We start from the raw sequence: 12,572 nt of genomic DNA on the forward strand, positions 1-12,572 counted from the left end.
GCTGGGGCCAGGCCTTAATTTTTCAACCTAAGTTCATTGTTTTTTCGGACTAATTAACTAGAAATTTAGGCCCTAGGCGTCGGCATCGGCCCGACTTAGTGAGATTACGGTCCGCGATCGACGGTACCTTGAGTTATGTAGGTAACCAAGGGACATTACCAAGTTGTTTTGTTTTGGCGAGTGACAAGACTCCTCGACCATCAACGGCAAGATGTATGGTGCTGTGGTATGTATTTGGACATCATCCTGTCAGAATTCAAAGACATCGTTAAAATTTGTATAAGAAAAGACAAAAAACTGTGCAAGTAACGAAGTTTTCTAACAAAATTCATTTGTAAAATTGTGTACTGAGGCCATGTAACAATGAGAAAAAAACTTTTTTTTTAAGAAATAAACAAAGATAATTTAATAAACTCTTTTATTTCCAAATAACGCAGAACCTCAGGAACATTGTTTTGTTTTGTTACGTTTCTTTGTGTGCTTAGCCGGGCAAAAACATACAACTTAACAAAATGTATTTGTCTTACTTTGAACATTCTCATGTAAATATTAGTAAATCATAGTAAATGGTTGGGGTATAAAATTCAGGTACACTCATTGTCATTGGGTTAGACACATTACAGGAATAAATTTGGACAATAGGGGCTTATCTCTGAGGATTGAACTAACCAATTATTTTTTGTGCATTTACTATTTAACATTGTTATTTAATTGAGCTACATTTAAGATATTACAAATGGGTTTTAAACTTTAAATGATGAAGGCAATGATCTAAAGGAGTCCTTAAAACTCCTTAATTTTTGATTGTTCAAAAGGGTACGAACCATGATCTCCCCCCCCCCCCCCCCCAAATGCATTTTACCAACTTTATTCTAAACCCCTCCCCCCCCCTCCCCCAATAAATCTTTGATAATCTCAATGTTGAAGACACTTAAATTTTTGTTCATTAATAATACCACCCAGAAGACGGACAAGCTTTTTTAACTGGGAGCCTGTCATCCCATGAAGGGTGGCGTGTATTGGAAAAACTGCCCTACGATAGGACACTGACAAAAAATGCATCAGTGGGGAAAATGGGCATACCTATTTAAAAATGCTATCTACATCCACAATGGGAATAGACTTAGGCCTTCACTGCCTTTATTTGTTTAAAAAAAAATTTGGTCTGGCCAATAATATTGTTTGCTAGCTGTGATTAAATACCATTAACTGACACACCTCAATGTGTACAACGAATAAAATTAACAAAAAGAATAAACTAAACCCTGCAGTGGAGGCGATTCAGGTCATCACCAGTAACACAACTTGTGCCGCTGCACATGATGGCTGTATTATCCCCACAAGCAAGGCTAATTGAATTGCCGGCAAAACCACAGCGCATGTTCAAAATGCATTGCAGCACACACACTTAAGTTTGTCTATAACAGCTCCAAAGTACCAATGCAATCATTGTGCATTATCACAGAGCAAGGTGCATTTCTACAGTACAGCATTACAGGAGTTTGATGGTCACAGATAGCGGCAGGAACGCTAGAATCACTTGTCACATTCTTCTCACAAGTTTCAAGTATCTCACATGGGCATTTTATTTATTTTGAAGTGAATGAAAATTTTTAACACTTTACAACATTTGCCAAGATTCTTTAACATTATTTAAATTTGGACTATTTAATACAACCAAAAATTAATACCTTTTTAATGCCTCAGAAATCTAATCAATGTTTGAAATGTTACCAATTAATGTTTGAAATGGTACCTACCCAGCTCACAAGCCCACTAAACTTACTTTGACATGTTCTAATAAAATACTGTGACTTACATCAAACTTTCCACATATAGCAGTAACTGGGATGATATAAAACAATATGACCATTCACTATCCCTGCCCTTTTAAAGCAACCAGTTTCATGATTAAAACATCCACTCCAACAAACAAACTGATTTATTTTCACCACAAACGGGCAACACAACAGGTCAACTGCCATGGTAAGCAATGTTAATGTAAACTATAATTTAAAACGAATTAACCGTAATGACGTAGAGACATACAATACTGATGTGCGACAAACATGGATGAACATCGACGGAGTCCGTTATCACAGCAGACCTAGAAACCAGCCTGTGCCTGACATATAACTCCTTCACTAGCCACTAACTTCTCTCGACAGTTCGCCCCCTCGCCGGAGAGGGGGCAGGTAACTTCTACGAGGTGTTGGGACTGCTCTACTTCGTCGCCTGCTCCAGGTAGCAGATTATGTCCGCCCGCTCCTGGGGCTTCTTCAGACCCGCAAACACCATCTTCGTACCGGGTATGTACTTCTTCGGGTTTTCCAGGTAGATGAACAACGTGTCCCTGCCCCAGACGATGCCTGTGGAAATAAGGTGTTTTATATATATATATATATATATATATATATATATATATATATATATATATATATATATATATATATTTATTTATATTAAAAAAGCTGGCTGTGAGCTGTGTGTAATTTCAGAACAATTGAAGACAGTAAAGATGTAACAACATTTTCTGAATTTATTATTTTAATTGGCATTTCACAAGGATGTTACTTATATTTAGAGTCAACTTCCTGTACAGTTTTAACACACTACCCTTTTTAAATTACGACAACCAATCACAAATGTTTTTAAATATGTCTTAAATGTAAACTTAACTTCCCAACAAGTCTACTTTCCTTTTTTTAAACTATTGTAACAAGTTTCTGCTCTTCCCTGCCAAAATTTTAAGCAATCAAGCAATCATCTGTTTGCACTATATTTATTTTCTTTCTCGAAATCCAATGATTTGAGTTTAATTTACATAAAAACTTACACTCAACTCAAAGAACTTCAAAAACAATTGTCTGATTCTTAAATTTTTATTTATGTTATTTTTTTTTAAGAAAAAGAGAAACATTTTCATCCAGTGCTAAACTGCTCAATTCATCTCATAAGTATAACTTTGTGAAAAGTACCAATCAACCTTAAGCATCTTCATAGGGGATTCAAAATCAACATGTGAAATATCACTTTTTCAATTTGGTGCTAAAAATTAGTGAACCTCCCAGCTTTGAAAATCAAATACATAGTATATTTAATAAATGTGTCTGTTCTTTTACAACAGATTGCAGGCTTTAGCAGTAATTGACTGATAAACTTTCTCGGCTTTAAAGTTTGAGCCATGTTGAAGTGGTAGATTGTGAATACATTTATTTCACTCTGCGTTGCAGCAAGCTTCATCAGAGTTAAGAAATAAACATCAAGGTTTCTCAACCCTGATGACACCCTCTTCAATACAGAGCAAAACATCGGTACGACCTACCACTTCGCGACACGGCTCAACCTCGAAAGCCAATATAGTTCATGCTATTTTACAACTTAAGGTCTTCATTCGCTGCCAAAACAAATATGGCACAAATGGTCGACAACCTAGATACTTCGGTCAAGGCCAGCTACTTACTGCATCCAACCCACCTCGCTTCATAGAACTATTTTTTTGTTGGCTTGGTTTACAGACATCCGCGCAAACTTGGGAACAACACTACTGATTTGAATTTGGTTAGTGGAATATAATTACAGTATCATAAACACCAGAAGGTAATTGTAAAATATATTGTTTGAAGTACACCGCTCACTACCTGCCCAGCTCAGCTAGCTGCCAGTGTGCCAAGTACCGGCCCCCGCAGAACGAGTGTCCATTAAGTCTGGCACGGCCAAGGCACAATGAAATAGTTTTCAACATCGAGAGAGAAAATAACTGACGAAAGAATCACATCATATACCAATCTAACTTCTAGGCCTATTCTGCAACTGAGCTCAATAATGCAAGATACAGCAGCTGAACTTTCCAGATCTGGAACTAAGCTGTCTTGAGAAACGCCAGCATGCAAGCGTGAGTTAACTACGTGCAGTAACTGTGCATGCTTCCTTTCCGTGCAGTGCTACCATTAGGTCACCTTTGTCCATTTCTTATACTTAAATATTATTGATCTTTTTTTTTATTAAATGAAATAATATTAGACAGTGCATATATATGGATTAAGCACATTATATGTGCCCTGAACCTTTTTTTTCAATAAATACTTTGTCTTAAATTTATGAGAAAAAAATCACTATCATCAATCTGGACAGAGACCTTCCCAAAATTTTTGAATTCTGTTTAACAGAATCTCACAGTCTCATTCATAAAAGGACATACACACACCCTAGTTATGGTAAAATTGCTTCAAAGTTTTCCAAACCAGTAAGATTTCAAAATATGAAAAAGAAAAAAAAAGTTGTAACTCTGCTCACCCATGTCATATTCAGTTAGGTGAATTTACATCACTGCAAACTAATAATAAATAATTACTTTCATTGAACTTACACTTTATCATCAAACTAAGTAAGTCCTGCCCAAATCCTAGAACAATATCATATCAATTTAAGCTGTGTCATTTCGCTTGTCCATCACGTACACTAAGTAGTTGAAAGACATGCTTCATTAATGGAAAGCAAGATAACACTTATATCAGATGTTGCATAATGTGTTTTAAATCCTTCCCTGATAAAATTTATCAGCCCACATAAATGGTTTCAAACTTTAAGCATGACATATGTCCGAGTTGCAACAGTTGAACTTAGGTGCCTCACATATGGTTAGTAAAAATTCATTATATACCATGACTATCCACACTTTTTAAACCCTTATTTAGGAAAGTTAAAATCATTATAAATGTGTCACTTAACATAAACCTCTTTGGTGAACATTTAGTATGAAGTTGCTGAGCAATTTATGTTTTTAACTGCAAATACTGCTGCAATAGTATGTTTTGTGCATTTAGTGAAATAAGCGAGGTAAATGTTAAAATATTATTTAATATCTCAACTTCACTTGCCATGATAAATATTTTTATATGATGATTTCTTTTGATGTACCTACCAATATATAAGCATTCCATTTTGTGTTCTGTAGCAAATCTTGTTGCAAGATACTAATAGTTACATGATACGGTATTTATATTAAATAAAAAAATTAATTGCCCAACTAAATGACTTTTTCTAAATTCTCACAACTGGGTAAGAATACTAAACTGCTTCTAAACAGCTTCTTGAATAACGCCGTTAGATTTGCACAGTTTTTGAGTAACAATGCCAATAAATTGAGTCATTATCTGAAGTAGCGCTGTCAATTCGAATGAGAATTTTTTTTTCTTCATCTATGTGAATTTTTCTTTATGCGCACGCAGAATGGCAATAGCACCAGTGTAGCATTTGCTTCCTTCATTGTCTATTTACTTTAGCCCAATTAGCATAGTAGTAGTTTATAATACACATAAATAATACTGACATCCATTTGTGTTCAGCCAATGTTTAAATTTCGCCATCCCGCAAGTCAGCAGTGGCTTTAAGAGAAAGTCAAAAAGCTTTATCGGCTAATTTACCTCTCGCCATCCAAGATGTGCTAGTGGAAAGTCTCGTCAGCAACTTATGACAAACATACCTACATTTAGTACACAGACTCTGAGATTACAATAATATGTTGAATAATTAGAATTCAAACATATTTTCTATAGTAATGATATAGTTAACAATATTATTTTTGTTAACAACTTTGTTAGCACCTACTTAGTAAAGAAATGTTATGCCAAAAAACCTGTTACGTAAACAATTAGGCCAGTGTTGTTTTTACAATGTAATTTAATTTTAGGATGTTAATTCTTCAAAGGAATATAAACACTTATTTTAAAAATGGATTTGTACAAATAATTAATACAGCCAATTGATTTTAATGGAAGCAGAGTCTCGAATAAAATGGTGATCAGGAAGCACAATTATGTGGTTGAGAAAAATAATTTTGATAAACATATTCTCTCACGGAAAAAAAAAGAGTATTTAACTAACACATTGCTTTCCAGGAAATGATTAAGACGTTACTTCAAGGGGTAGGTGCATTCTCATGTTTTTTGAATATTTCTTCATAAAGATCTGCTGATTGGCCAGGACTCAAGCGTGCTCACCCTTGCTCTTGTTGGCGTCCGTGTAGGTGTAGCCCGGCGCCTGGCCCGTCTTCCTGCCGATGAGACCGTGCAGGTTGGGCCCCACCTTGTGCTTCCCGCCCGCTTCCACCGTGTGGCACTGCGCGCACCGCTGCACGAACAGCTGCAACCACCGCGCAAGCCAGTCAGCGCCTGCAAACTCTCCTGTGCTTCCTTCGTTTATACACAAACCGCACTCCTCGATTATACCTTAACTCTTGTTTCCTTTAGACCATTCATCTAACCATGGGCATCGCAAGGATATATTTTGGGGGGGGGGGGGGGGGGGGGGACTTCAATTGATTTAGTTGTTTGAGGAATATCCATCCCCTGGAAAAAAAGCGGGGGTCGGGGGTCCTCTCCCGGGAAAATTTTGGGTTTGAAGGTGCAAAAAGGTGGTTATTAGGCATTTTTCTTTCCTAAATATTCTAATTATGGTTGGTTGCAATATATAATTTAATTTTTTTTATAAGAAATATTTTCAGAGAACAAATTTGTAAAAACACAGTTAACATATCTGTTGGTGCTATATCCACACAAAATCATTAATTTAAACATCAGGAGAAACTACGAAACTAAATATATTATTGGAGGGGACGTGTCCCCCCCGTTTCCCCCGGTTGCGACACCCATGATCTAACTAGCCAGCTTAAAATACACACGTAGCACTTACTTATTCTTGTAAGAAAACTGTACTAGTTCGCTGTTAAGTTAGTTTTTTAAAGGGCCTATATTATACATACTGTATTCCATCTAATGATTGCATAGTGTTACACAAGGCTCAGCTATAAAGTTAGATCCACAATACAAGTAGAGAAGTCTTAGTCAAGTTGCACCAATTACAGAGTGATCCGCAAAGTCGCAAAATGCTATTCACGTAAATTTGCAAGATCCAAATCCCATGAACATGACTGTCACCAATATCCAATCTGAATCAGCACCGCAAAATTGAAACAAAAAATAAAATTAACATGTTAGGATTTAAAAATTAACTTGTTAGGATTTAAATACAACTTAGTATAGCCACAACTCTTATGATTAAAAGCATTATCTTTTTTATTATACATTGTTTTCGACTTTGGTCGAAGCTTATTTCCACTGGCCTGCAACATAATGTGTGTAGGTGCAGTAGCACTACTTTCCATGCTACAGTAATTTCATCTTGGATTATGTTTATTCATACATGTATTTGAATAACAAGACATAAAAAAACTTTTATTATTAAGCTTCTTGTTTGTTACTGCGGCTGCACATGTCGCACGATCGATTGGCTGTCATCTGTTAAGGCCGACATAGTGCACAGTGCTCATCAGCTGCTGTTCAGTATCACGACATCATCGGCACAGAGCAGCCCCGAAGCTACTGCAGATCCGCTGTCACACGACAAGCAGCGCAGCCAGTCAGATTCAAACTGCTGTTTGCAGACCATTGGCACATTACACCAAGCCTTAAAGGGCACGTAACCCTCTCTGCAGCCATGCAGATTAGCAGTAATTTCGGAGCAGAGTAACTTTTATATTAAAAATAAATAAATAAAATTCCAAAATTAATTCTATTACTTTTGACTTGTTTCCCAATCATTCTGCAAGAGTGAGTTGCGACCGGTCAAAAATTTCCTCATAGTGTACAGTTTTAACAAGAGGTTAGGTTAGGTACATTAGAAATGCAGACAAATTTGTCAAAATTGTGTTAACTACAATACAAATCTCGTTAAATCATGTTAGGTTAGCTACATTTAAAGTATATGAATATATACCTATATAGACAGTTAACTAGGTTAGCAACAATTTTTAATTATGCAGCTGACCTATCTTATCAAACTTTTACAAAATTTTAAGGTTATTTTTAATGTAGCCAACTTAACAGTTCACACGATCTAACTGAACTTTTTAAGTAGTTAATTAACCTAACCAGCCTTCCCCACTAGTTTACATTGTTTTTAATGTACCAAACCTAAATTATCATTATAGTGAAAGTAATTTCTAACAGTGATAAAACGACTTCAAAATATTTTTAATGAAGCTTACTGAACCTAACTATTCTCACGATTTTTAAGCTATACGTAACGCACCTAACTTACACCACAAAATGTAAACCGCTCATAAAATTACTTAGCCACACATGTTCACACCAGAAAAGAATCTTTTGTCACATCTCAATTATTAGTTTTCCATTTAACTCTTTGACATTAAGTTGGCATTCAAGTTTGTTTTATAACATTTTACCTAATTTTATATAAAGTCTATTTTAGTTAACTATGCTTTGTTTTTTATAATTAATGGTAGACAAGCATGTGGTTAATTGTTAAGAAAGGACGAAATGCCTCAACTTCGCAACAAATAAAATAAATAAATAAATAAAAAAATGATCCACTCCATTACCACAACACAGAATATGCTACAACTACTACCACTTAATAATAAATAAGGAAAAAATTATTAACTTACTTTCTTTCCCTTTTCTACATCACAGGTGTCAGGAAAACCCATTTTAACCGTAATCTGGTACGCCTGAAAGAAACAAAAAAAAAACAATTGTTGCTTAAAATACAATTTGAAATATCAGCACTAAACGTCCTCGAAATACATTAACCCAATTACACAACATGCAGTGACCTACTTGGACTTTAGCCAAATTGTTAACACGCACACAAAATATTTAACTATGCAAATGCTTGCATTCTCACTATAATTCTTTGAAATACCTGTATTTCACCACGCACTAAACTCTTATTTTGTTACCCAACACAAACCGCTAGCAGACGACCCTACCACTTTGCACAACCCAGCCAACCCCACCAAAATCAATTTCTACTCACGATAGAAGAAAAAAAATTTGAAGCAAACGTGCCACGCAAACAATACAACGAAAAGAAATCACCAGAGACTATTTAGCATCCTATACACAAATTTAGAGGCAAGGAAACATTATAACCTTTACCTACCCAAGACTTCACGTCCTTCCTTCAGCTCAACTCGATTATGAAAGAGAATGATCATGTTCAGCTTCTATTCTGATCGTTGATAACTTATCGAACGTGAATAGATTTTAAAAGATTTAATGGGAAGTAATATTAAATTCATAATTTTTAACAGTAGTTCAATAATATATAGAATAATTAGATTGAAATGGCAATATATCCGTGCAGTTTTCATTCGCTACATTCATTTTGACTACAGTAGTAGAGGAAACGTTGGCCATGTGGAATGAGTAGGATAACTTCGCCAGATTCTTGCGAATGCTTATTAATCGTAATGAATAATTGTTTGAAGGAAACGTTGGGGATTTTCCATTTACGTTAAATATCCTAGGTTTACGTTCTGTGACGTGTCGACACATCAAGAAAAGGATTTTGGAAACCTTGTAAACCTAGAATAAAGAAAGCAACTTCAAAGTGGGGTGTGTTATATTTTGATTTAGATTTATTTATGTGATTTTTATTAAAATTAAATGGAATTTATAAAAAGTATATGTCTATATAAATATAGTATTTTATTCTTGTGCTTTCGCGTGCCTCCATAGCTCAGTGGTTAGAGCACTGGTCTTGTAAACCAGGGGTCGGGAGTTCGATCCTCCCTGGGGGCTTTCGAAATTGGTGTTTTTTTTAATAATTTGAGTTTTGATATGATATTGTTCTTCAACATTATTTAACTCTTAACGTCGAAGTGTCTCTACTTATTCTGAGAAAACCAGGCAAAATTGAACAAATTGTCTTTTTTTTTTAAGTATTATAAAAACGCAGCCTTCATAAAATTTTGAAAGCACTGCTAGGTCCAAAAGGACAAAGAGTAATAATTTTCGTATCACTCTAAAACAAATTCTCATTTGTTCATATTTTGTATTCTCTAATAAAAAATAGTTAAAGGTAACTTCAGAGTTTTTTTTTTCACCATACCAGATTAGTTAATAAAAAACAGTAGGAATTCCATTCTCAATTTTTTCTAATTTTTTTAGTAAAGCCTGCCGAACAGTTAAAACGTCTATAAAAAGCGTATTTGTGTATGTATGAATGGTCCTTCGAGATCCCGAATCGGATTCCATCTACTTTATAACGGACTCTATGCTATTAATTTAGTTATTTGGGATCGAACCTTCGACCCTCGCCGCATTAACTTTACGTCTCAGCAACCTCTGTAAAAAAAAAAAATCATCAGCCTGGGAAGTTACAAATTGTGTCAAATAGTATACGGCCCAGGGGTTCCCTAAGTGTGCGCGGGAATGCCGTGGAAAATAAACAAGGGCGCTGCGAGGCACTCTTGTTTTCTCTTATCCGGAAACTAAACTCACTTATACTCGCAATAAAGGATTAAAAAAAAAAATTCAAATCGCGTGCGCTGCATGCATCGCTCGCTGCGTTCGCCTGTACTCACGCTCGCGGTGTATTCGGAAATGAGATTTCACGTCAGCTCGTAGATTGGCACTCCTACTTAACAAACAGCCCGTGTGTTCAGCAGACGTAAACACGGTAAATAAGCTGATTTGGAGCCTCCATGTGCTATAAAAACGACGGTATCTGATCAGCTGATTTACAGTGTTTACAATGCGCTGAACGCACGGGTTGTTAGTTAAGTAGGGGGTGCCAATCTACGAACTGACGGAAATCTCATTTCCGAACACAGCGAATGTTGCTTGCTTTGTTTTAATTATGTTGCTTTGTGTTAGCGTGAAAAGTCGGTCGCACAATGGAAATATTTTTATTAAAATTAAGTCAATAGTTCAAATGAGAGTGATCAAGCATCGACAAGTGGCGGGGGAGCAAAAAAGCAAGAATATCGCAAATACGTTAATAGCTATTAGGACTTTGACTTTATTTCAGTAGAAGTAAACAATGAAGAAAGACCGTGCTCTGTTTGAAAATTCTAGTGCCCAAGAGTGCTCCCAAGTACCTAAGCTAAATGACACCTCGAGACCATTCACCCTATCATGGTTATAAAATCTCGCGAATTTGTAATAGGAAGTTGCAATATTTACAAATACAAAAAAAAAATTTCACTCAACAACAACTATAGTACATAACGACGCACTGCTAGCATCTTTCAATGTTCCATACAGAATGGCATACGAAATTATTCTACCGGCTGCTAGCGACATGGTTAATATTACGGTGGGAAAATCGGCGGGACAGGTAATTTCAAAGGTACCTTTATCTAACAACACTATTAGTCGAAGAATCCATCATATAGCTGATCAATTAAAAGAGAAACTAAAAGGCAAGTAATTTGGTCTGCAACTTGATGAGACTACTGACAGTAATAAAGATGCACGTCTTATTTGTTCTGGATGATATTATTGTTGAAGACCTTCTGTTCTGCAAAAGTATCATTGAAATCGCAAATGCTCAAGACTTGATTGAAATTCTTGACAAATGTGTAACAGAAAATGATTTAGATTGAGTCCTCGATCAATGTCTGGCCGTTATGGAGGATTACAAGCAACAATAAAAATTATGGTTTCCGGATCTATGTAACATGAAACGAAAAATTATATATATTAAAAATTTCCTGATTTCGCACCATGGCAATGGCAACAATGGGTAGTCTTTCTTCGAAAAATACCTAACAATCCACAAATCAAACAAAATAGAAGAAAAAGTAATGCGTGGGGATTAACACGCAAGACGAATTTTTTTTTCAAATATAAAAACTGTGTTACAGATAAAGTAAATTACAGTCACTCACTCACTTCGCGGACGCAGATAGGTACTAAATGTTACGCAGCGTGGATTCGTGCCCTCCCACAGTTTTAGCTTCATGCGAGCATTCGTGAGAAGAGACGTAACTGATACGCCAGTACGCTGGCCAGGCCTCGGTCCCATTCCACCTCCGAGGAGACGCATCCGACGGGCCGTTACAGAGGCTGCCACGAGACGGCAGGCAGTTTCGTCAATTCAGACGTTTACCTCTAGTAATGACTAGAGACATGCATATTTCGCGAAAAGATTCTGCGACTAGCTGAAAGTTAAAACACCGTAGCATCATCTGTGTTTCGTGATTGGGTGAGTTTATTTCAGTTCCACGTCGATTGTTACAACACCAATAACAGTAGTTGAATGCGGAAGCAAATGCGTTCTGAGTGGCACAGTCAAATAAGGCAACGACTTCTCTCGCAGACGGCCGCCAATCACAAGGAAGAAACCGCTGGTGCGGGTATACCTTGTTGCAGTCTAATAGGCGTTCAGATTTATTCGCGAAAAATGCCTGCCCCTAGTAATGACAGTAAGAACTTTCCGGGGTGACATGGAATAAATGCAAGAAAGTCCAGGGCATGTCCAACTGGTGAGTTCCTTAAATTCTGACGATTTTTATTCATTCCACAAAAACGTAGGCTGAAAAAAAAGCCATTTTCGTGATATTGGTGGGGTCAGAAAAGTGTAAATGCGGGTACAAGGCAACTTAAATCCACCAGACTGACCTCGGAATGTACTTTTTATTCCTTTCCTGTGCAAACAAAAATAAAAAATATCAAGTACTTTTCGAATGAGAGTCATAGAAGTAAAATGCCTGCAGCATTTCTTCCAGCATCAAGACGGCACTCTTAATGTAAAATATTAAA

General features: G+C 36.2%; 1 protein-coding gene and 1 non-coding gene across 3 annotated transcripts; one reads left to right on the forward strand and one right to left on the reverse strand.

The window, feature by feature from the left end:
- Positions 1 to 1,924: 1,924 nt before the first annotated feature.
- On the reverse strand, positions 1,925 to 9,260 carry LOC134543108 (cytochrome c-like). 2 transcript variants are annotated; one of them, XM_063387913.1, is made up of 4 exons: positions 8,965 to 9,260; positions 8,468 to 8,530; positions 6,003 to 6,144; positions 1,925 to 2,369 (listed from the first exon to the last, which is right to left on the reverse strand). In XM_063387913.1, exons 2-4 carry the CDS (start codon positions 8,507 to 8,509, stop codon positions 2,224 to 2,226), a joined length of 330 nt encoding a protein of 109 aa, XP_063243983.1. In that variant the 5' UTR covers positions 8,510 to 8,530; positions 8,965 to 9,260; the 3' UTR covers positions 1,925 to 2,223. The 2 variants fall into 2 exon arrangements, with proteins under 2 accessions (XP_063243983.1, XP_063243982.1); XM_063387912.1 differs by lacking the exon at positions 8,965 to 9,260 and adding an exon at positions 8,640 to 8,768 and having other exon boundaries at positions 8,468 to 8,560.
- Positions 9,261 to 9,532: 272 nt separating this feature from the next.
- Trnat-ugu (transfer RNA threonine (anticodon UGU)) lies at positions 9,533 to 9,605 on the forward strand. The gene has a single exon. It is a non-coding gene; the product is annotated as a tRNA-Thr (tRNA).
- The last annotated feature ends 2,967 nt before the right edge of the window (positions 9,606 to 12,572 follow it).

This window comes from Bacillus rossius (genome assembly GCF_032445375.1).
Source record: "Bacillus rossius redtenbacheri isolate Brsri chromosome 9 unlocalized genomic scaffold, Brsri_v3 Brsri_v3_scf9_2, whole genome shotgun sequence".
NCBI lineage: Eukaryota > Metazoa > Arthropoda > Insecta > Phasmatodea > Bacillidae > Bacillus > Bacillus rossius.